Below are 21,251 nucleotides of genomic sequence, written 5' to 3'. Positions count from 1 at the left end.
CAAGCTAGTGGCCATCAAATTATACAAGTAAATCCCCTCAGTTCACTTGTGAAGAAATGTCTTCTTTTATCTGTCCAGAATGTACTACCCATGGGGTTCATTGATGCATTTGAGAGAAGAAGGAAGAATTGCGGTGGCAAGCTCAGAAGAAGAATCTTGTTGCAATAAGAACACAAACCTTGTTCCTTGTTTTCCATGCCTGTTAGTCACAGCTAGAATTTTCCTCATTGACTAGAATTGAGGGAAGGAATAACAGGCCTGTTTCCTTTATTAAAAACTATATGCACATTTCCCCTTCTGTCTCCAGATCTACAAGGCCTAGATACTTGCTTTTTTAAAAAAAGAAAAGAAAGCTGAAATCTGTGCCAGCTAATGTACCAAACAGATACTGGGTCACGTGCCCAATTTTTTTGTAAAATTGAACCAACTGAGATGGCAGCCCTACAGCTACGTGACTGCATGTATCAACTAATAATAGTTGATGTCTTATATGTTACTTGTGTCCTCATTACATGGGGGAGGGGAATATTAGCTAAGAAACAATTCAGATAATATTTAGCTTCTTAGGGAGCTAAGTAAAGAAAAAGCATACTTTTCACAACTGTAGAGGGCAGGAGGTGAAGTAAAGGGAAAGTGGAGTAAACTAGATAAGGGCACCAGGTCACTGTATAGTTGAATTTTAGTGTAGAGATTATATTTATGTAGTACCATTCCCCAGTTTTTGGCAGTGTATAGTCATTGAGAAGATGATCTTTCATTATTTGTGTTTGAGGTACTATGTGTTTATGGATTATTTTTATATTAGGGTTAATTTAAGACATTAGAATTTAATAATTGTGCTGTTCGTTGGGTCTCCTAGTTTATGGGGACTGTTATCAGTGGTCTGATAACCAAACCAACAGGCCTTTACATTTTCCACTAGTCTTCTCCATTTGCATTCCTAATTTTGTTTTGTCTTGTTTCTAATTCTGGGGTAAATTCTCTTTGTTTTTATTAAAGAGGTTGAAGATGGTGATGAATGGCTTGTTATAGCCACTTGCATCAGCCTTTTTCAGTGCAATCCTATTTATTATCTGCAGGTGTATATGCCCACAAATTTATTCTTTCTGAAATAAGATTCAAGGAGAAATAAATGGGCACCTAAAAGCTAAATCATCAGAGTTTCTAATGTTTGATCTTAAATAGTTAATCTTTCTGTGCCTTAATATATGTTTCTGACAAATATTTAAAAATAATTAAAAACTCAGAGATATGCTTGTGTCTTAAAACTGATAATTTTGCCTACTTTTCAAAAGAGTTTACATAATGTAGTGGTCTGGTGAGGTGAATATACTGAGTTGTCTTGGGAAATCCCTTATCTCAGCTAGAGATCCTTTTCTTAAATAAGAGATTAATACCAGCCTACTTTAGAGAGCCAGTATGGTGTAGTGGTTAAGAGTGGTGGTTTGGAGCGGTGGACTCTAATCTCGAGAACCAGGTTTGATTCCCCACTCTTCCACATGAGCGACGGACGCTAATCTGGTGAACCGGGTTGGTTTCCCCACTCCTACATATGAAGCCAGCTGGGTGACCTTGGGCTAGTCACAGCTCTCTTAGAGCTCTCTCAGCCCCACTTACCCTCACAGGGTGTCTGTTGTGGGGAGGGGAAGGGGATTTAAGCTGTTTGATTTTTCCTTAAGTGGTAGAGAAAGTCGGCATATAAAAACCAACTCTTCTTCTTCTTCTTCTTCTTCTATAGGGGTGATGTAAGACTTAATAGTATAATACGTTAAGTACTTTGAGTGCTCTGGGAAGTGATACACACAGTGGTGGTGGAAAGTGTCATACAATCGCCACCGTCTTATGGCAACCCTATAAGGTTTTCAAGGCAAGAGACTTACAGAGGTGGTTTGCCATTGTCTGCCTCTGTGTAGCGACCCAGATATATGCACACGTCTTGCTGTAGAAAATTGCAAGAGTCCAGTAGCACCTTAAAGACTAACAATTTTTTTGTCAGGGTATGAGCTTTCGGGAGTCTTAGCTCACTTCTTCAGATACAGCTAGAATGGGAGTCCATCTATTCCTTAAGTAGAGTAGAGTGAATTTAGACACCCTATGGCAATAGCATGTAAATGTCAATAGCAGTAAATGACAATAGCAGGCGTGATTGGATTAGGTGTGATATGCAGAGGGGCAGTTGGAGTAGAGAAATCAGCATTGGTAATGAGACATGAATCCTAGGCCCCTATTCAGTCCAGGAGAATGCATTGTTTTGAGCTTCATTATTAGTTGTAATTCAGCGGTCTCTCTAATTTCCTTTTGAAATCCCTTTGTAAGAGAACTGCTATTCCTGAATCAGCAACTGTGAATGTCCTGGAAGTGAGCTGTGACTCACAAAAGCTCATACCCTGCTAGAAATGTTGTTAGTCTTTAAGGTGCTACTGGACTCCTGGACATATTCATAGAGGAGAGGGGTATTCATGGCTATAAGTTAGAATGGATACTAGTCATGCTGCATACCTATTCTCTCTAGTATCAGAAGAGCATGCCTATTATTTCGGGTGCGATGGAACACAGGCAGGATGGTGCTGCTGCAGTCGTCTTGTTTGTGGCTTCCTAGAGGCACCTAGTTGGCCACTGTGTGAACAGACTGCTGGACTTGATGGGCCTTGATCTGATCCAGCAGGGCCTTTCTTATGTTCTTATGTTCTTACTCTTTTCTACTGCTACAGAGAGACTAACACCCATTGTGAAACTTCTTGCTATTAGTGTTACAACATCTTTTCTCATGCTGCAGCTATCTGACCTCAGTATATGCCTAAAAATAGAAGAACTAAGATGTCTAGACACTGCTGTATTATAATTATTTTATTTTATTGCATTAGCTCAAAGCCATAGCAAAAGACATCTCTGTATTATTTCAGCTGTTCTGAACTTTATTTCTAGATTACCGACATAATGGAAGAGATCTTCAAAGCTCAACACTATCAGTGCCAGAACAAGTGATGTCATCCAATCACTGCTCTCGGTCAGGGTCCCCACACCGTGGAGACAGTATAGGACGGACCAGGTCATGGTCTCCCAGTGTCCCTCCTTTACCAAGGTAAATTATTGCCTCCATTTAACTTTGGAGTGTGAAGTGAATTGCTGTAGTTGCTAGAAATTATTCCTGTAAGCTCAAGAGAATGAATGACAGAAAAATATAATATTTTAATAATATTAGAGATACTAGTATGCTAAAGATTTTTGTTTATAATATGATGAGCAAAAATATACTGGCATTTTCCTCACTTACTCTGCATTCAAAGCAAGAATTTGTTTTTTCTGAGATCTAGGAGTTAGCATCTGTGATGTCTAGTGATGGGGAAGCCCTTCTCCCGGCTCAGTTTGGAATTGGGCACAAATAAATTGAGTTATATACTGATACATCAGTAAATACCATGGGCTATTCTGCACCTCATCCCAATTGTTTGTAATGATTAGAATTCTGAGCACTCCTGATACACATCAAGAGCACCATGCACATCAAGAAACCCATCCAACCCAACATGCTTGTTGCTGTGCAAAAAGGTAGTGCTGGCAAGAGGCTGGCTGGCAGGCAGGTCAAAAGGAAAAAGGCTCTCGTTGGCCTCCTCCTCCTTAACTCTCTTGCTTCTCTTCTTCATTATGTACCTCTGTGAAATAGAGTGCATGGAAGCCCTGGTACCCAGTGTACTCTGGGAAATATACTTCCCAGAATTCTCTGAGTACCCCAGCTACTGTGTGTCCAATGTTCCTAGGAAGAGTCAAGTGTGACTGGTGCATTGAGGGAAATGCAGTTATCAGAATGGATGACATTACTTCAGGATGCCCAGGGAGAGGATGGCCAGATCGCCTGCAATCTGCTGCCTGTAATGTTTATCCCACAGCAGCAACAACAGTTATCAGAGGTGACTTTGGTATGTCATCTAAGCAAAACATAATTCAGGGAATTTTAATGCTTAATGATGGCAGTCATTATGAGCCACTAAACTTTGTACTCTGAGTTAAAGGAGTACAGACTTTTTTGGCCTCCATCCATCCATGCTGCTTTTCTGCACAAAGGCCCATCACTATATCCGTGGCTGACTTGAGGTTTTTAGTTATTATATTTATAAATTAAGTTAGAATCAAATTATTTATATTCACATTCATTTCCTGAGATTAACTAATCTCTCCCACTAAAATACCATGAATGGCATTATTTTCTGTAGTTCTGTCAGGGTGGGGCAGTCTTTAGTCATGGGAAAAGCCTCCCCTTGGTATCAGGCAGGGTCATCCCACCTTAGATAGGATCTGGGAGAGGTGTTTTCATCCTGTCAGGGAAAGGAATGGGACTCTTTTGGCTCGGCACTTTCCCACTTTGTTCCTCGCCCTCTTCATCTTTTCTTTCTTTGTTGGCTTGTTAGCAAGAGAGCTCTCTTTACAGTGCAGTTTGACTGTCCCACGCTCAGCCAGTTGGGATTGCCTCCAGGTCAAGCATTACCTCCAACTTCGGAGCCAACTTGTGCCATACAGTGCACCATTCTCCTTACTACCTCATTGGATGAGTGAGAAGGAGTGAGAGAGCATGAACAGGAAAGTGCAAAGGTCATGCTACAGCAGAAGCAGGGCATGAATAATTTATCTTTTTCCCTCCAGTCTCCCTATGATTTTCTTTCCTCACCTTTGCTGGGAAAGAAAGCCTGTGATGGGGGCAGCACAGGACCCTCCACCCTCTGGAGGGTTCCTATAGCAAGCACAGGACTTGCTATGGCAGCCAGAGAAGGATCGTGAGTCACACAAGCGCCCTCTGAAGAGGAGACGAAAGAGGTGTCCAGTGGCAGAAGCATCTGTTCCTCTTTGGCCCGAGATAGGGAAATGGCCTCTCAGGTCACAGTGAGTAACCAGAGGGAGAAAAAAAAGTGAGGCAGTGACTCTACTAGACCCTGTTTTGACAGGGAATATGGCATGTCCCAATTTATTCACTTGGTTGAGGCCATTAGTATCTCAAGAGATGTAGGGTACAATAGAAATACAGTCTTCCAAGTTCCCTGTACCAGCCAATCAACATAAACCCCATCACAACACGCCTGATAAGCATAGGGAAAAGGAAAGATCTAGTCACATTTCTTCTTGGAGGAAGACAAAGATAAGGAACTCCCTGCGGAACCAGAGCAATCTTTTCTCTCCTGGATATCTTCCCTTGCTTCAGCTCCCAAGAAGAGAAGAGATGGCCTTGCCAGTGTCCTTAACTCAAGAATTAGGCAGCATAGCCTTCTCTTAGACCTTTCTTCAGTGCTGTCTGATGACTCAAATGCCGACACCCCTTGGGAGCAGTGAGAGCTTTCCAAGGAGTCAGTGAAATAAGAGTTCTGATTTTTAACAAAATTTCCCCATCTCCTCTTGAAGGTGCTCAGCACACTAGAGATGTCTAATCAGCCAGTCTCAGAAGGGGGAGAATGATTCTCATTGCCTTACAATTACACAAAAGTCCAGTGGCGCCTTGAAAACGAATAACTGTATTCCAATATAACTTTTGTGAGTCAGAACCCTCTTCATCAGAGGTATGAAGCATACATCTGTATCAATTATTTATTTATTTATTTGAATGAATGAATAAGTAATGCTTTATCTCCCTGGACTCAAGACAGGAAAATAATACAGTAACCAAGTTGCAAGGACATAAATTATAATAATCCAATTAGCAAAATTAAAGCAGATTAAGATGCACAAATTATTGATTTCAAAGCACTCAACACACAAGAATAAAAACACATAGAATCAACAAACTCACAGCTAGATCTGCTGAACAATTTTCCCTCCACCAAATTCCCCTGGAACAAGATTACATTTAATTATGTTTTCCTTCCTAAATATAGCAAGGGAAATTTCCCTTCTTGGTCACTCTGGCAGGCCATTCCAAAGGACTGGGCCCACCACAGAAAAATACTATGATCTTGCTGCAGGCATATGGACAGACTTAAGGAAGGGTACCTTGCAGAAGATGCTGTTTTCAGAATGTAACTGGTGCAGGGGAGTATACTGGGAGATGTGGTTCAATAAACATGAGTTAGCCATGAACGACTGTAAAGGAATAACCAGCACTTTGAACTGGGCCCTGAAGCAAGTAGGTGGCTACTGTAATTGGTACAGCACTAGTTATCTGTTCTGACCATCTGACCCCAGAGGGGATCCTTTCTTCTACATTTTCTACTAATTAAACTTTACAAGGCATTTTCAAAGGCACCCCTCACATAGAGTGCATTACAACAGTCCATCCTGGATGTTACAGTAACATGGATCAGTGTAGCCAGGTCAGTGGAATCTGGATAAAGGGCCAGCTTACAAGCAAGATGTAATTGGAAGAAGGTCTTCCTAGCAAGCGAACCCACCTTCTTATCTATTTACAAGGCTGGGTTCCCTTAAATTTCCAAGAAAAAGAAAGGCAGGAGTGGGGAGATGTTACTAAAAGAGGCCAGTTTGAAACAATAACCAGTGAAATAAGTCCCTTCATGATGACTGAGGACCACTCCTAATTGTTGAAGATGGGTAGAGTAAGATGAACATAGAATCAGATCTAATCAAAGAAGGTTGATTAGATATGTGAAGCATGTGTGGGTCATGCTGAAGTATGAACACCAACAATGAACAGATCATCAGCTCCAAAAAAAGCAGAAAACGTAGTGGGAATAATTACTGTTAATGCCAACTGGCTCAGCAGGAGAGTAGAATAAACAGAGTTAATGCTAATGACTTCATTCGGGCTACAATAGTTCCCAGATTTCCTTCAACGAAAATTGCATTTTCCATCACACCAAGATCCACTGATCCAAGGCTCCCAGCCACAGGTGTTCTGCTTGATAAAGTGCTGATTGAGTTTCTTCAATCCTTAGGATTCTCATAGAAGTTCATATCTATATACTGGCTTTGTATAAATACTAAAGCAACAGGGTTTACAGCTCCACGTGGAATATTTGCTTGCTGGAGTATGGACATGGCCCTTAACCTTGATGGTCAACATTCATTTAGTTTGGGACTTCCTACAGGAAGACCTGGAAAAGGATATTAGCAGTAATATCCTTAAGGGGCAGGCAACCACTCAGTACAGCATCCTGAGTGAAGAGTGGGGCAAGAAATTACTAGATCATCCCCCATATTAAAAGATTTCTGTGGGACATGTTCTCTCTTATTAGTCCTCTCATTGTTCATACTATATGGAACCTCAATAATGACTGTCCACCCTAACTTCCTCTCCCCTTTGAGTCAAGGACTATGTGACCTCTTAAGGAGCTCACTATCAAGATTGTCTTTCTGGTGGGGATTGTGTCAGCATCCATAGCACCAGAGCTAAATGCCCTCTCATTGTGCGAGAAGCCATATATGTTCCATGAGGTCAGAGTGGTCTGTTTACTGGTGCCAATTCAGGGGAAACCATCTTTTTTAACTTTCTGGGACAGCCAGTAATAGGAGTTAGTTTTGGAGTTCAGTAGGGTCCCTCTGTTCTCTCCTGTTATTTCTCTTACTTATTTCAGTTTATAATTGGAAAATGTCTACCCAATGTTGGTGATAGTTTGTTTTAGAAAGTTAGGATGTATGGGTGCTTTTATAGACTGTAGGCTTGGTCTGGGAAATCATAGGAAGCCCCCTCCCCTTGGTGACTGAAGATGATGTGACCCTTCCTGTTTACAAGAGGAGGTCTTTCCCATGAATAAGGATTTCCCCTCCTTGGACACTGAGTATGAAAATTGACAGTATGTGACAAATTTTCATTTTGCCAACAGTAGTACTGTTAATTTAAAAAATAAACCCTAGGTGTGTGAAACACTCTTCCTCACAGTGACATTAAATCTGTTCCTACTGAATGTGCAGTGAAGTTACAGGTGCTGAAGTGGTGTTATTTGGATTGACCTATATTTTCTGCTACAAAAGAGTCATAATTTGCTTTCTAGAGAGTTCTTCTGCCACAATCCTTCATTTGCAGCAGGTATTTGATTCTTATATGCTGGAGTGTTAGTAAGCTGGTGAGCCACCAGTTCATGTCACAGTCCTCTGATGTTACCCCAGGATCCACTCTGTCTGTGTAACATTACAGAGCAGGCATAGCAGTTTGCATTTAATAATCCAGTGACTCACTAGTTGAGTGCACTGCAAAAAATCACAGGAACTCACACAGTGAATACGATATGCAGAAGACTAGCACTAAAGGGAAGGGATAAAAAAATTCAAACTCTGTCTAAATATCTATTTATTTATGCCAGATGAAACAAAGAAGTCTTCACCTGCCGGTGAAGGGCACCTATACTATCACATGTAGTGCAGCACATAATCTACTGCCACATAGTACAGCAAATCTCATAGAACACAGTTCATTGTAGCAGCAAGCAATTGATAATAGTGAACTAACCTACGGAATGGGAACAGATACACAATGAGATAAATGAACTTGTACTGACAGGGAAATAGCATTGCGCTGCTAACTTATATAGAAAGAAGACTTGAATCTGTCCCTAAGCTGTTGAATCAGTGTCAGGACTGGCAGAGTGCCATACACGGACAAACCATTGACAATAACATCTGCTAACCCTTTTGGCTGAATAAAGTGCATGTCATTCATATTATCTGCTTTCTCACACTTTCCTTCTCCTTCCTCTAACACTGTCTGCCCCTTCTCACTGCCCTCCTCCTTCCTTGGGCATCTGTGAAAAGCAGACACTGCAGGCACCTGAAGTTGCAACAGAATTTCAGAAGATTTTAGGAGATTATACCAACAGTCATGGAAATGACTTTGTTTACTAATGTGAAATCAAAAGGCTAAACATTGTGCAGTTTCCTTAAAAGGACAGAATTAAGACAATGTGTGAATTATATTTTATGTCAGTCATATAAAAGATTGCTTTTAAGGCTGGTGTAGCTATAACTCTTGAACTCATAACTTCAGTTAAATAATCAAGTGCCATTTGTAGATTTGCATAGCCCCTCCCTGCAACCCTTTCCATGCTCAGAACTAATTCTTATCTCCTATCTTAACCTTGTTAAGAAATATGTTGGCACCAGTGTTAGCAGCAGCTCAGGATAATGAGGTTTCTAGTTAAACCAAAAAAATGGAATTAGTTAAAACCCTTGTCAATTTTGCAGTAATTCTCCCAATTTGCATACTTTATTCTGAAATTTAAGATTAGTTTTCCACAATTCTATTTTCCCCCAAGAAGTGTTGTAGCAGGTGGGGATGCATAGCTGATCAATTGTGTGGGGAGCAATGGGGCTTTATATTATAGGGGAGTAGTGGTAGGCTGTGATATTTAGTATACTTTTAAGCAAAGTTGCACCCTTCTAAGTCCTTTGAAGTCAATGGGCTTAAAGGGGTTCAACTGTACTCAGGATAGCACTGGTAATGTCATGCAAATATTCAGATTCAAACACCCCCACCCCCTGCATATATTGGTACCTTGGGACCATGTATCATTTCCCCCCCATTTTTTTCTCTCCATAACAAAAAAGGGCTCCCTTTTTTACACTTTGTATGGAAGAGAAGATTCATGGGTGTTTGTAGTGATTGTTAGAATGTGCATCACATCCATGAAATCTCATGTATTCATGAGAAAGGAAAACTATTGACCCTTAACCGATTTAGTCATAAGGGTGTCAAATGTTACAACTAACAGCATAAAAGTAACACATTTTAGGCATTACCATAAGGGAATAACTCACTCCCCTCTCTAAGACACTGATGGTTTTGTTTCTTCAGTAGGAATGTGGAACAGGGGTCTCGAGGGACCCGATCTACTCCTGCACATTACAATACCATGAACCGAATGGATAGACATCGAATAATGGATGACCACAACTCCCCAGACAGAGAGAGGTAGATATTCCAAAATCACAGAGTAAATAAAAATAACATATTGCAGAAAAAAGCAGAATCATTTCAGTTTTCTATTCAAACCTCAACTTTTCCAGTTTACAAAAGCACAATAGAGATATTTACCTAGTACTACCCTGAATTATAATTTTCTAGCTATTATATGTGTATTGTATGTTACATATCAGAAAATCCACAGTAGGCATTCACTGGTCAGCAGAGCATGAGGAAAGTTCTACGAAATCTTACAAGAAATATGTTTTAGAGAAACTATAAGATTGGCTCTACAGCCTTTTATTTTGTTTTGACTATCTTTGTGATATTGGTATAACAATGATGATTTATTTATTATGTAGTGGGTTGAAACTGGTTGGAAATATACAAGGATTAACAATTTGATCCTTCTGATATTGTGCATAAAAATCATGGAGAGCCACATTGGCTTTTTTTAATAAAACCATTACTACCTTCTATAGACCATGCAGCATTGGAGGGGGTTTTTTAGTTCCACTATAACGTCACTAGTTGCTAAAGAGGTGAGCTGCTTTTTAAACTGAATAGTGGTTTGCCTCTTCAGAAACCGCTTTCCTGAAACAGTTAGATTTGAGCCCAGCAGCACCTTAGGGACCAGCAAAAGTTTCAGGGTGTAAACTGCTTTTCTGAAAGGTCTTGATTTGCCCTCCTTGTTCATGTAATTGTTTTCAGCCAGAGCCTATGCTATGATTTGTCTGTTTTTCCCCCACTATGAGGTGGTTTGTTTGTTTTCCAAAGAACAATGGAATGCTGTAATTTCTAAAAGTGTGCTTTATATCATGACATTCACAATAGTTTTGCTTTACCTAATCTTCATATATAACGAGGGATGTATTGGCACAATTGTTCTTTTATATATTAGAAGTGTGCCGGAGGTTACAACTGGCTAAAGTTGCTTATTTTGCAATACTACCTGAATAGCATTTTTTTTTGCTTTCATTAAAGAAAATAGACAGGGTGTTTTCCACCTCATTGACTTTAAATTGTGAAAATAAGATTAAATGCACCCTAAGTTTTACAACATAGTTGCACTTTAGTTGCAAGATAAGATAAGATATCAATGTACCTGCTATGTATTACTGGTAAAATTGACAAATTACCTGCATTTCAAAATGTGTTTGCAGTGAGCTGCCTATTCAGCATTTGTCGTTCAATTGACATTTTTGAAAATGAAAGAAATATTTCAGACTTCCCTGTTACCTTTGCTGTCTGTCTATAAGTGTTTGAAATACCCATAATGGCAAGCTAACATTTTAAAATTTTGAGCCACTGCCTGGGGATCCAAAGGACCTCAGTGACATGATTTAAACGTTTCTACATGTGCAGAAAACGTATGCTGATTTCTACGTCTGAGCACAAGCTATTATCTCATTGCACAACAGCAACATTATTCCAGCACTCTGAAGTTTTTTTTATAAGGGGGTAGGGATTTTTGTAGGGGGTTACAGGTGTTTCCATGGGAAGGGGCAGCTGGAAAAGTCCTGATGCACGTTTTGGAAGCTATACAATATCCTTTCAATTTTTGCTGTGGACTATCAAATGGTAATTAACATCAAAAATGCACTTTTCAAGTGCCTCTAAGTGTCACTGGTACAGGAAAGTATTTAGTACTGTCATTGAAGCCATGGGATCTTAAAAATGAGTAACTTGAACTGGCTCATGCTTTAGAACTGTTTAGCTGTGAAGAATTCCCTAACTACAAACAATAAAGGATAAGTTAAGAATACCAAATCCCAATTCATGGACAATACCAAATCCCAATTCATGGACAAATCAAGCTGGCATTTGCAAACAATTCAGTTGCACTATAACTGTTTTGTGCTTTTGAAGGATTTTTTTTTTTTTGCAATCAGCTGCAAATGGAATTGATCTAGGATTTCCAGACCTCCAGGTGGTAGCTGGAGATCTCATGGGATTACAACTGATCTCCAGGCAACACAAATTAGTTCACCTGAAGAAAATGGCCGCTTTGAAAGGTGGACTTTATGGCATTATACCCCATTGAAGTTCCTCCCCTCCCCAAACCCTACCCCCTAAGGCTCCACCCCCAAGTCTCCAGCTATTTTCCAACCCAGAGCTGGCAACCCTAAATTGATCTGATAGTTCCATTCAGCCTTTAATATAGCTGGGCAGCCCACATGAAAATCCAGAAATGCCCACCCCCACAAGCAATATTGTAAGCCACCTTGAGTTCTGCAAGGGAGAAAGGTGGTTAACAAGTGCTTTAAATAAAGAAATCAATTTCCTACTTGACCTGGTAAATCCCATTCAGCAGAGGTCTATTTCTTCTTCCAGTTGTCCCTGTAAATTTTGTCACTTTCTGCTTGTGTTTTACTGTGCAGTTATGAACTTTTCTGGCTTCTCTGTGCTTAATTAATGACCTCCTGTTACTCTTGGTGGCCATGGCATTCCTGAATGAATCTTTAATCCGTTCTTTTCCTGACTGTGGAGCGGGCAAGGCAAAAGACTTTAATTGCTTCTTTTCCTGCAGCCAAGGATGATGCTTCATGAATTTTCTTTTATTTTTCATGAACATAGCTTTGTAATTGTGTGGTTATAATAATAAAAATTACAAGAAAATTAATAGTTACTTTTGATACAAAGAACAGTAATTGAAACACGCCCCCCAACAAGAATTGATTAATCTGTTTTACTGCATGAGTAATCAATTAGAATGAGAATCAGGAGTTGTCTTTAGAGCAAAAGAAAGAAGGAAAATGCTAAGGGGCTCTTGCATGAGAAGCCTCATTACAGCTTTGCCCATCCATTCTCAGGTGGCTGGTGCTGCAATTCTCTTTTCAGTTTTTCAAAAGTCCACGAACAGGTCTTTTAAAAAGACATAAAAACAACAGAAAATACTGCAGTGCAATGGGTTGGCAATCATATTATCTGTCTCTCTGTAAAAACAGAGTGAATGAATGTCTTGCAGACTAACACTGCATTCCTGACTTCTGAGGCAAAAGTCCTCAGGAGGCCAGGAAGGAGCGGTGCTGGCATTGGGGCTCCCCGTGCCGGCGCCCAGGCTACTTACGCTGTCATGAGTGGCTCCAATGCCAGTGTGGAGGCCCAGACACCGGTCTCCCAGCACTGCCGTGGCAGCGCCACCCCGGACGCCAGCTAGGCCTTCCACCGGCGTCCCACTGGCATAAACGCTGGCATTCTGGGGGGGGGGTGTTCCGGCATCCTGGGGGGGGCGTTCCGGGGCGTTATGGGGGCCGGGACTGCCTGTAGGCAGCCTCCTATCTCCTTTTGTCCTGTTACACCAGCTGGCAAACAGCGTTGCTGCGCCTGCTTTTTAGCAGGTGCAGTCTCGCTGTTTTCAATGTGGTGAAAAGCGCCCTTTAAAAAAGAAAATGCCTTTTAAAGATTTTGGTGGCCGCGAAACAGGTTAGGAGGCTCCACAGCAGTGCCTCCTCCCCACCATGCCTGGCCTCCAACAGCTCAGGAATGGGCTGAAAATGTCTACGATGGAAGCTACCTCATTCCCATCTGACTCTTGTTCAGATAGTTGGGCTTTTTATTGGGAAATTATTGTGATCTATAACTCTTCTCATACTTATTTTCTCCTGAATTTCTATCTCTGATTACTAATATTATTAATAGGTTTCATGGTATCTTTTTGATATTATAATATGTTCTGATGTACCACTTGGATTGCAGTCTTAGAATTCAAAATGCTTTCCCATACTTATCCATTGTTTTGCACTGGCCTGATTTTTAGCAGGAGCTGGAATAGAGGGTGGTAAGGATGGCAATACCCCTCTTTTAAGCATCATGCTATGAAGCAGTGAACAGCAGGTTATATCCAGCATTTCAAGGAGGAACAGAAGATACATTGCAGGATTAATGTGTTCTGCTGCTCCTTTAGATTGAAGAACTGTGGCCTAGAGCACTGAAATATGCTTTGAAGCCACCGTGGTAAGATGGTATCTTTTAATGGACAATTGTGTGTTGCTGAAACAGTATGCAGCAACTGAGTTAAAAACTTTACTTTGGGCAGTGACTTGGCAGAATTCTGTGAACCAGAAACTGTAAGCTGCTGTTGTTGGTCCACTGAAAGAAAATGGCTTGTCTATTCTTGCTTGCTTGTTTCCTACTCTCAGGTGCCAACACAGCAAAATATACTAATGCCATACAGTGACACTTTTGTGTTTGTTCTTGACTTGGTCTCAGATAGGGAATTATCTTAAGACAACTTTACAGAGAGAATGACTTAAACAAAGAAAAAACCTACATATAATTAAAGTTTGTTAATAAAAAAGGTAGTGGATTATCTTTATAACTGATGTAGCCTTAGTGTTGCACTAAGTGATAAAGGTGTCAACGGGGTATCTTTCCAGGTCCTTCACTTTTTCTTCCAACATGGGGGTGGGGAACCTATTTCTAATGCTCCCTGTTCTAGGAGAGGGAACATGAGCTTTTTAAATAAATGGAATCTGACAGGTGCAAACTAGATGTTATGGGAACCTGGACCTGATTCATGTTTTTTTATTATTATTATTTATACCCTATACCGTACCTTTCTCCCCAGTGGGGGCCCAGAGGCTTTCATCATTCTGTTCTCTTACATTTAATCCTCACAACTCTGTTAGGTCAGTAAGGCTGAGAGTGTGTGACTGGCCCAAGGTCACCCAGTGAACTTAAATGGCAGAGTAGAGATTTGAACATGGGTCTCTCAGGAATGTAGTAATGCAATGCTTTGCACAGCCTGTAATTGGATTCCCTGCAATGGAATTTTAACTAGGAAAAGCAGCATTGGAGGAAGTGGTGGCATTACATATCATTACATTTGTTCCCATATGGGTCTGCCCCAATCATGTATAAAGTGAGAAGTGAGGACTTCCATGGATTCTTGCCTAGGTTTCTGAGCAGGTGTAGTGAATGAAGTTTTCTCTACAATTCTCAATTTCCATACAAAATATGATAGTTGGCATATCCTGATCTTTCAAAAATGGTGCAATGATTTCATGTGTATCTAATGAGATGACATTGCTCAAACATACATAATATAGTTCTACAGTAACTCGTGAGAAATTCTGTGACTATTACAAAACATTATATTCCTATTAATTTCACAACACTAATTTCAACAATGATTTCCATGAAGCATGAAATTACTTAGAATCAAATTAACACATTTTAATAGCTTTTCATTGAGAAGAAACACTGGTACAGATGGTCTTCCAGCAGATTATATAAGCATTGCTCTAAAGATCTTCATGTACCTTTCGTCAGTATTTTAGTGGCATGTTTGGTACTGTCATGAGCCCCTCAGACCATATACGCTAAATACTCTAAAAATTAATAACAAATAAAACAGCAGCAGAACATACTTATAAAACAGCTTACCATCCAAAAGCTTAGGCAAACAAAATATGTCAATCTTTTGAAAGGAAGCAAGAGAAGAAGATAAGTGGGCCAACTGTGGAATAGAATTCCTGGGTTTAGAGCAGTGGTTCCCAACCTTTTTTTGACCAGGGACCACTAGGACTTTTTTGTTCGGTGCAGGGACCCCAAGGTTCAAAATAAAAATTCAGAGCATTTGAAAATAAACTTTAATCATAACTGTTAGTTAAACATTAAACTTAGAATAATATTTGAATATATATTTTATAATAGAGAACTTTTAATTGTAAATCAATGTGATTTTTGAGCTTGTATCCTTTTTACAAGCTGGGCAATTCTGGGGCTAATACTATTGCTCAGAGCTACACGAATATCATCACTTGCTTCCAATCGATTTCTTGTCGTGTTCTTAATTATAAGCAAAGCAGAAAACCCTTGTTCACATAAATAAGTTGTGGAGAAGAGCATAAGATATCACAAGGCGAATCCCCGAACTGTAGGATATGAAATTGCTTTTTTACACCAGAACTCTTCAAGAGAAACTGATTCAAACGCATCCTTACAGTGCCTATCATTTTGGAATTCAATGAGCTCTTCCTGGATTTCTTCTGCAACCTCTTCAACAGCAATACCAAAAGGATTGCGAATCAGCTTTTGGGTATCTTTGATTCTGTCTGGTTATATTCCGGGAAGTAACAGTGGAATTCATCGACCAGCATTTGCAGATGACTTCTGATGTTGTCTTGTATATTTGTGGTGATCATGTCATCTTTACTATCATCGACCAGTGCTTTTAATGTCACAAATGCAGAATAATTGTTTTCGCCTACCCATAATTGAAGTTTGCAAATAAAGGCATGCAGTTTATCTTCAAACATAAAAATGTTTCCCACACCTTTTAAATTTATGTTTCCAGAACCTTGCAACTGTAAGTTTAGTTTATTCAAATGTGAGAAAATATCCACAAGATAAGCCAAATGCATCTGACTTTTCGAATCAGAAAACAGCTCTAGGAGATCTTTAATTTTCTTCTCGGCTAGAAACAGCTCAACCTCTTTTCTTAGTTCAAATAACCTTCCCAGCATATTGCCTTTCGATAGCCAACGAACTTTTGGTTGGAGTCCATTTCAGTGCACAGTTTTTTAAAAAGGCGTGTATTTAAGGCACTGCTTTTAATAACACTGACCACTTTTATGGCCATTTCCATGGTATTAACAAGGCTTTTAGGAAGAGTCTTGGAAGCTAACGCCTGACGATGTATGATACAATGAGTTGTTATTGCTGAAGGATTCTTCTGTTTTATTAATGTTGCTAGACTGGAGCGTGATCCTAACATGGCTGGAGCGCCATCCGTACAGAAGCCGGCGAGCTTTTCCCACATAATGCTATGTTTCTCAAAATACTCCGCTATTATATTCATGACGTCGATACCTTTTGACGTCATTTCCAGTTTCCGCAAAATCAGTAATTCCTCTTTAATAGTGTTGTCATCGTCTAAAAAGCGGACAAATACGAGCAACTGAATGCAATTAGAAACGTCTGTAGATTCATCACACTGCAAAGCGAAACATGGCGAATTTTTTATTTTCAAAACAAGCTGCTCCTCGATGTCATTTGACATAATTTCAATTCAAGCTTTTACCGTGTTGTTCAATAGAGGTATTTCTTGTATTTTCTTTTTGGCTTCCATCCCTAAAACCTCCTCGACAGCTATCATCAAACAAGGTTTAACGAGTGTTTCTCCTATTGTGTGTGGTTGTGTGAGGCTCACTTGCACCCTCCCCCGGTTTCACCGCCCCCGCATGCTCCTTGTCGCGCGCTGCTCCTGCGAGTCGCCACCGCACGCCACCGCACTCTGCGCCCACGAGCCGCCGCCATGCCGCTCGCATAAATATTAATTTATTATGGGTTTATACCTTTGTTTCGTGGACCCCTGGTTTAGTTCTCGTGGACCCCTGGGGGTCCATGGACCCCTGGTTGGGAACCAGTGCTATAAAGAAATCAAGCATTACTAGCCAAGTGAACATGGGTGGGTCTCAAGACAAAGAGTAAGGAAAAGACTTTCATTGGAACACTTTTTCAGCATTGTTATCTACAGGTGAAGATAGGAATTAAGAAACAGTACACAGAAAGATTGAACATATTCTTGCTCAATCATCATGACCCAATCTCAATATTTTGAATGGGCTTCTATCAGAAGTGTATCCTTCAGAATGCTGTCTGATATTCACAACTTATAAACTTCAATAAAAATTAAATTCAAGTCAAAATATCAGCAACAGTGCAGTTAATGTTGTTAGAAGAGTTTCAAATTGATTTGGGTGTAATGGAGGAAAGGTGGATGGAGATCAAAGAAGAAAGTAAATGAGCCATGTCTGAAAAATCTGATAACCCACAGAAAATTGCCAGCATAAACAATAATGTGCATTACTGAGTGGTATGATTTCTTGAATGACAGTGGACCACAGTATGGCATATTCTATCTTGATAAAGAAAGGATATACTGAGATTGCATCTTCCTGAGACAGACAAACTAAGTCCAATGGAAAGACAGCTAAAAGCCATAAAGTGTCTCCTGAGACTAGCAAATCATGCTGCATTCCTATTTGGATTGTGGTAAGGGCTACTGATCTTGATCTCCCAAAATGAGAAATCCTTGAAATGACAGGCTATTACATGATCCATGACAATTCCTTGTTCTTTTTTTCAAAGCACTGTAAAAAGTCACCTTGATGGAATTACTACTGATTTGGAAAAACATGTTTTTTGAGAGACTTAAAAAACAGGTAGACGTCTTAAAAACAGGTTGTGCACTCATTAGTTGCTCAGTGCTAAACAAAATGCTTTGTTTAAGCTGATATGGGAAAGTTTGGCTGTTTTTAAAATTTTGGATCTCCTTTCCCTCACCTACTCTGATTATGCATAATTAAAATCAAACGGTCATCAACTAAAGCTAGCAGAGCTGTCTCTGTCCCATAGCCTGACCTGAAGCCAGATTGGAAAGGGTGTAGGGCAGATGAGTTATGCAGGAAGACTTGGAGTTGGTTCACTACCACTCACTCAGTCACTAGAGACTGGGTGACAATTGACCACATCATTTTGTGTAGGGATGGTTTTTTAAGTAGCGGATGAATAACCACCTCTTTGAGTGGCTGAGGGAAGGTGCTTTGAGTTAATGACTAATTTATAATAGATGCTAAGGGTTTGTTGATGTGGTCCTTACATGATTTTGTCAGCCAGATGGGCAAGGATCCAGGGTACATGTAGTGGCCTTCACAGATCTCAGGATCTTGTCCACATCCATCATAGAAACTGAGTCAAAATCCATAAGTAACCCAGGTAGTATATTGGGCATTTCTTCTTGTGTACCTGTGTTATACCTGGCATCTAGTTCAGAGTGTATTTTTGATATTTTATCAGCAAAAAACTTGTCAAAAGTATCACAGCAGAGGTAGGGCTGGAGACAAAACAGATCTCTGGTCCTCCCAAGCAGGGCTTTGCCTCATGCTGCTACTCACATGTCCCCTGTTGAGATATTGTGGGATTAGCTGGTCACTTTGGGGGCAGGCAGGAATTTGAGGGGTTTCCCTTATTGGCTCATTGGGAAACTGCTTCACAATGTCTCTAGGGGCCTGGTAAAAATAGGCCTAGTCTTTGACTGTTTAGGCTAAAACTAGTTTGGCAGGAATGGAGTGGGTTGCTCATGATAGATAAGGGAGAGTTGGCAAGCACCCTGAAGCATCAGGTGTGATGGTTGCCTCCTGAATAGCCCATCATGCATCTGATGAGGGGGTAGATTGGGAAGGAGCATCTTGGCGCTTAGCAGCATTGTCCTAAACATGGCATCAGGGGAGTGTGATGAAGCTCTGCACCTTGTGCGACATTACACATGCAGGTGATGATAAACCAAGCTGGTGTAATCATTGGCTGAATTTTGAGCCACGATGGATTTGCTCAAATTTTGGCAGGCATTCTATGGCTGCTTAGCTTAGCCCACCCCTTAAAATATGTTATCTTAATAAGTTATGATGTCTATCAGCCATTTAAATAAACTTGCTAAACCCATGCTGTTATCTTTTGTCTTCATTGTGGGGAGGTGCTTGGGACAAGCATAAATAGCTGTTTTTCTACAATGTGTTGCCTTTTAAAATTGTAGCCATCAATTCAAAAAGTATACACTTTAACTAAAAAGGAACAGTAAATGTCCTAATACTGTAATTTAGGGCTGTTGGGAAAAAAAATTCGGTAAAATTCAGATTCGGCAAAATTCGGCCCGTTTTTATTCGGGAAATGCCGAAGTCCGAACTCCCCTGCTTCGGGTCCATGCAATTCGGCATGAGGTCTGGAGTCCGGGGAAAAATTTGGCCAAATAAAGCCATTAAAAACACAACCGTGCCTTTCCGCAGCTCCGGGGGGCACATTTTTTGGGGTAAAGCCCCCAAACTTTCAGCGTAGCTTCAGAGGAGCCTTCTTGAAAGAATCCCCAAGTTTTGTAAAGATTGGATCAGCGGGGGCTGAGATATGGGCCCCGAAAGGGGTCCCCCCTCCTTAATGTGCATCTGACAACGGGGGTTTGCAATTAGCAGAGCTTGCCGCCCACTCAAAGCTCCCAGCCCTGACAAACAGCTGAGCTGCCGGGAGCAAGGGCGGGGCAGGTGCGAAGAAGTTTGCAAACCATGCAAAGCAACACAACCTTGCAAAGCAACACCTTTGCAATCACGCAAGGCAACACCTGACACCTGGGAGTTTGCAAACCATGGAAAGGGACAGAGGCATGCTAGCTAAGCATAAGGAGCAAGAGGGGGTGGAATTTCCCCTTTTGCATCAGACTCGGGACCAGGAAAATGCATCCTTTAAGTCACAATTTGAAAACAATTTTTGACCAAGCATCAAAATAGACCTAACCGATCTTATGAATGAGGGAAAACCTGAGGACACACAACTGAAGCCCCCCCCAAACCAGGGAGAGAGAGACTCGAGGGGGCACACACACCCCAGACAGAATGGGCGAAAGCCCCCTTTGGCTTCCCCCCAACCCACAGAAACTGCTTTCCCCCCCACACACACAGACTCTGCTCCCCCCCTTACACACACACAGGATAAAAATTATAGATTAAAGCCCCAAAAGGGGTCTTACTGTGGATGTCTTCTGTTCCATCAGGAGGGAGTGGGAGGAGTGGGTAATCCAATACGGTTCCATTTAAACATGGGAGGTTTTGCCTTGGATTTGCCACTGTCGAGATGCACACAGGATCGGCTGATCCCATTTATCCCAATAGGGAAAGGGGGGCCCATATCTCAGCCCCCGCTGATCCAATCTTTACAAAACTTGGGGATTCTTGCAAGAAGGCTCCTCTGAAGCTACGCTGAAAGTTTGGGGGCTGTACCCCCCAAAATGCGCCCCCTGCAGCCACGGAAAGGAGCGAATGTGCACAAGCACCCCCCACGGGGATTTCTCTCTCACACAAACAGATACTCTCTCTTTCTCTGCCCGGGCCGCGCAGCAGCCGAGCTCATGCACTCAATTGCAACTGATTGGCCAGAAGAAGACCCAGCTTGGCCACCGATTGCCCGGGGGAGAATGCTGCTTACTAACTGATGGTTATGCTGCTGTGCCAAACCCCGAATTTGCCAAATTTATTCACCGAACACCCCGAACTCGCTGAATTCGGCTCCCTGTTTTCCCGCCTTTTTGAGTTCGGTTCCATCCAAACTAAAAACCACCGAATCAGGGGAAATTCGGCTGTTTTTAGGTTCGGGATGAACCGAATCAACAGCCCTACTGTTATTAGCCTCTTGTGGGTATCCACAGTTGTCTGATAATGCTCCTCATAACACTCCTATAAATTCATCCTGAAACAAATATCTTATAAATGAGTAATTGCAACAAAAAATATGGATAATTGTACTGAGTTATTCAGGGTCATGTCAAATGTGTTAGCAGCTGTCTCTCAGATACTGGATGGAAAAAAGATGCTCCCTAAATACCTATAAATAACTGGAAATTCTCTCTGTGTCTTGAAAAAGCAAAAAT

General features: G+C 41.0%; 1 protein-coding gene across 8 annotated transcripts in view; it reads left to right on the top strand.

Moving 5' to 3' along the window:
- The window catches only part of RIMS2 (regulating synaptic membrane exocytosis 2), a 412,392-nt gene that overhangs the window by 249,313 nt on the left and 141,828 nt on the right, over positions 1-21,251 (top strand). For all 8 annotated transcript variants that reach the window (XM_056854758.1, XM_056854759.1, XM_056854764.1 and 5 more), the window contains 2 exons: positions 2,926-3,082; positions 9,725-9,841. In XM_056854758.1, coding sequence (XP_056710736.1) covers positions 2,926-3,082; positions 9,725-9,841 — 274 coding nt within the window. The remainder of the gene's footprint in view (positions 1-2,925; positions 3,083-9,724; positions 9,842-21,251) is intronic.

This window comes from Euleptes europaea, chromosome 8, assembly GCF_029931775.1.
Source record: "Euleptes europaea isolate rEulEur1 chromosome 8, rEulEur1.hap1, whole genome shotgun sequence".
Classification (NCBI taxonomy): domain Eukaryota; kingdom Metazoa; phylum Chordata; class Lepidosauria; order Squamata; family Sphaerodactylidae; genus Euleptes; species Euleptes europaea.
This window is presented reverse-complemented; position numbering and strand designations above follow the sequence as displayed.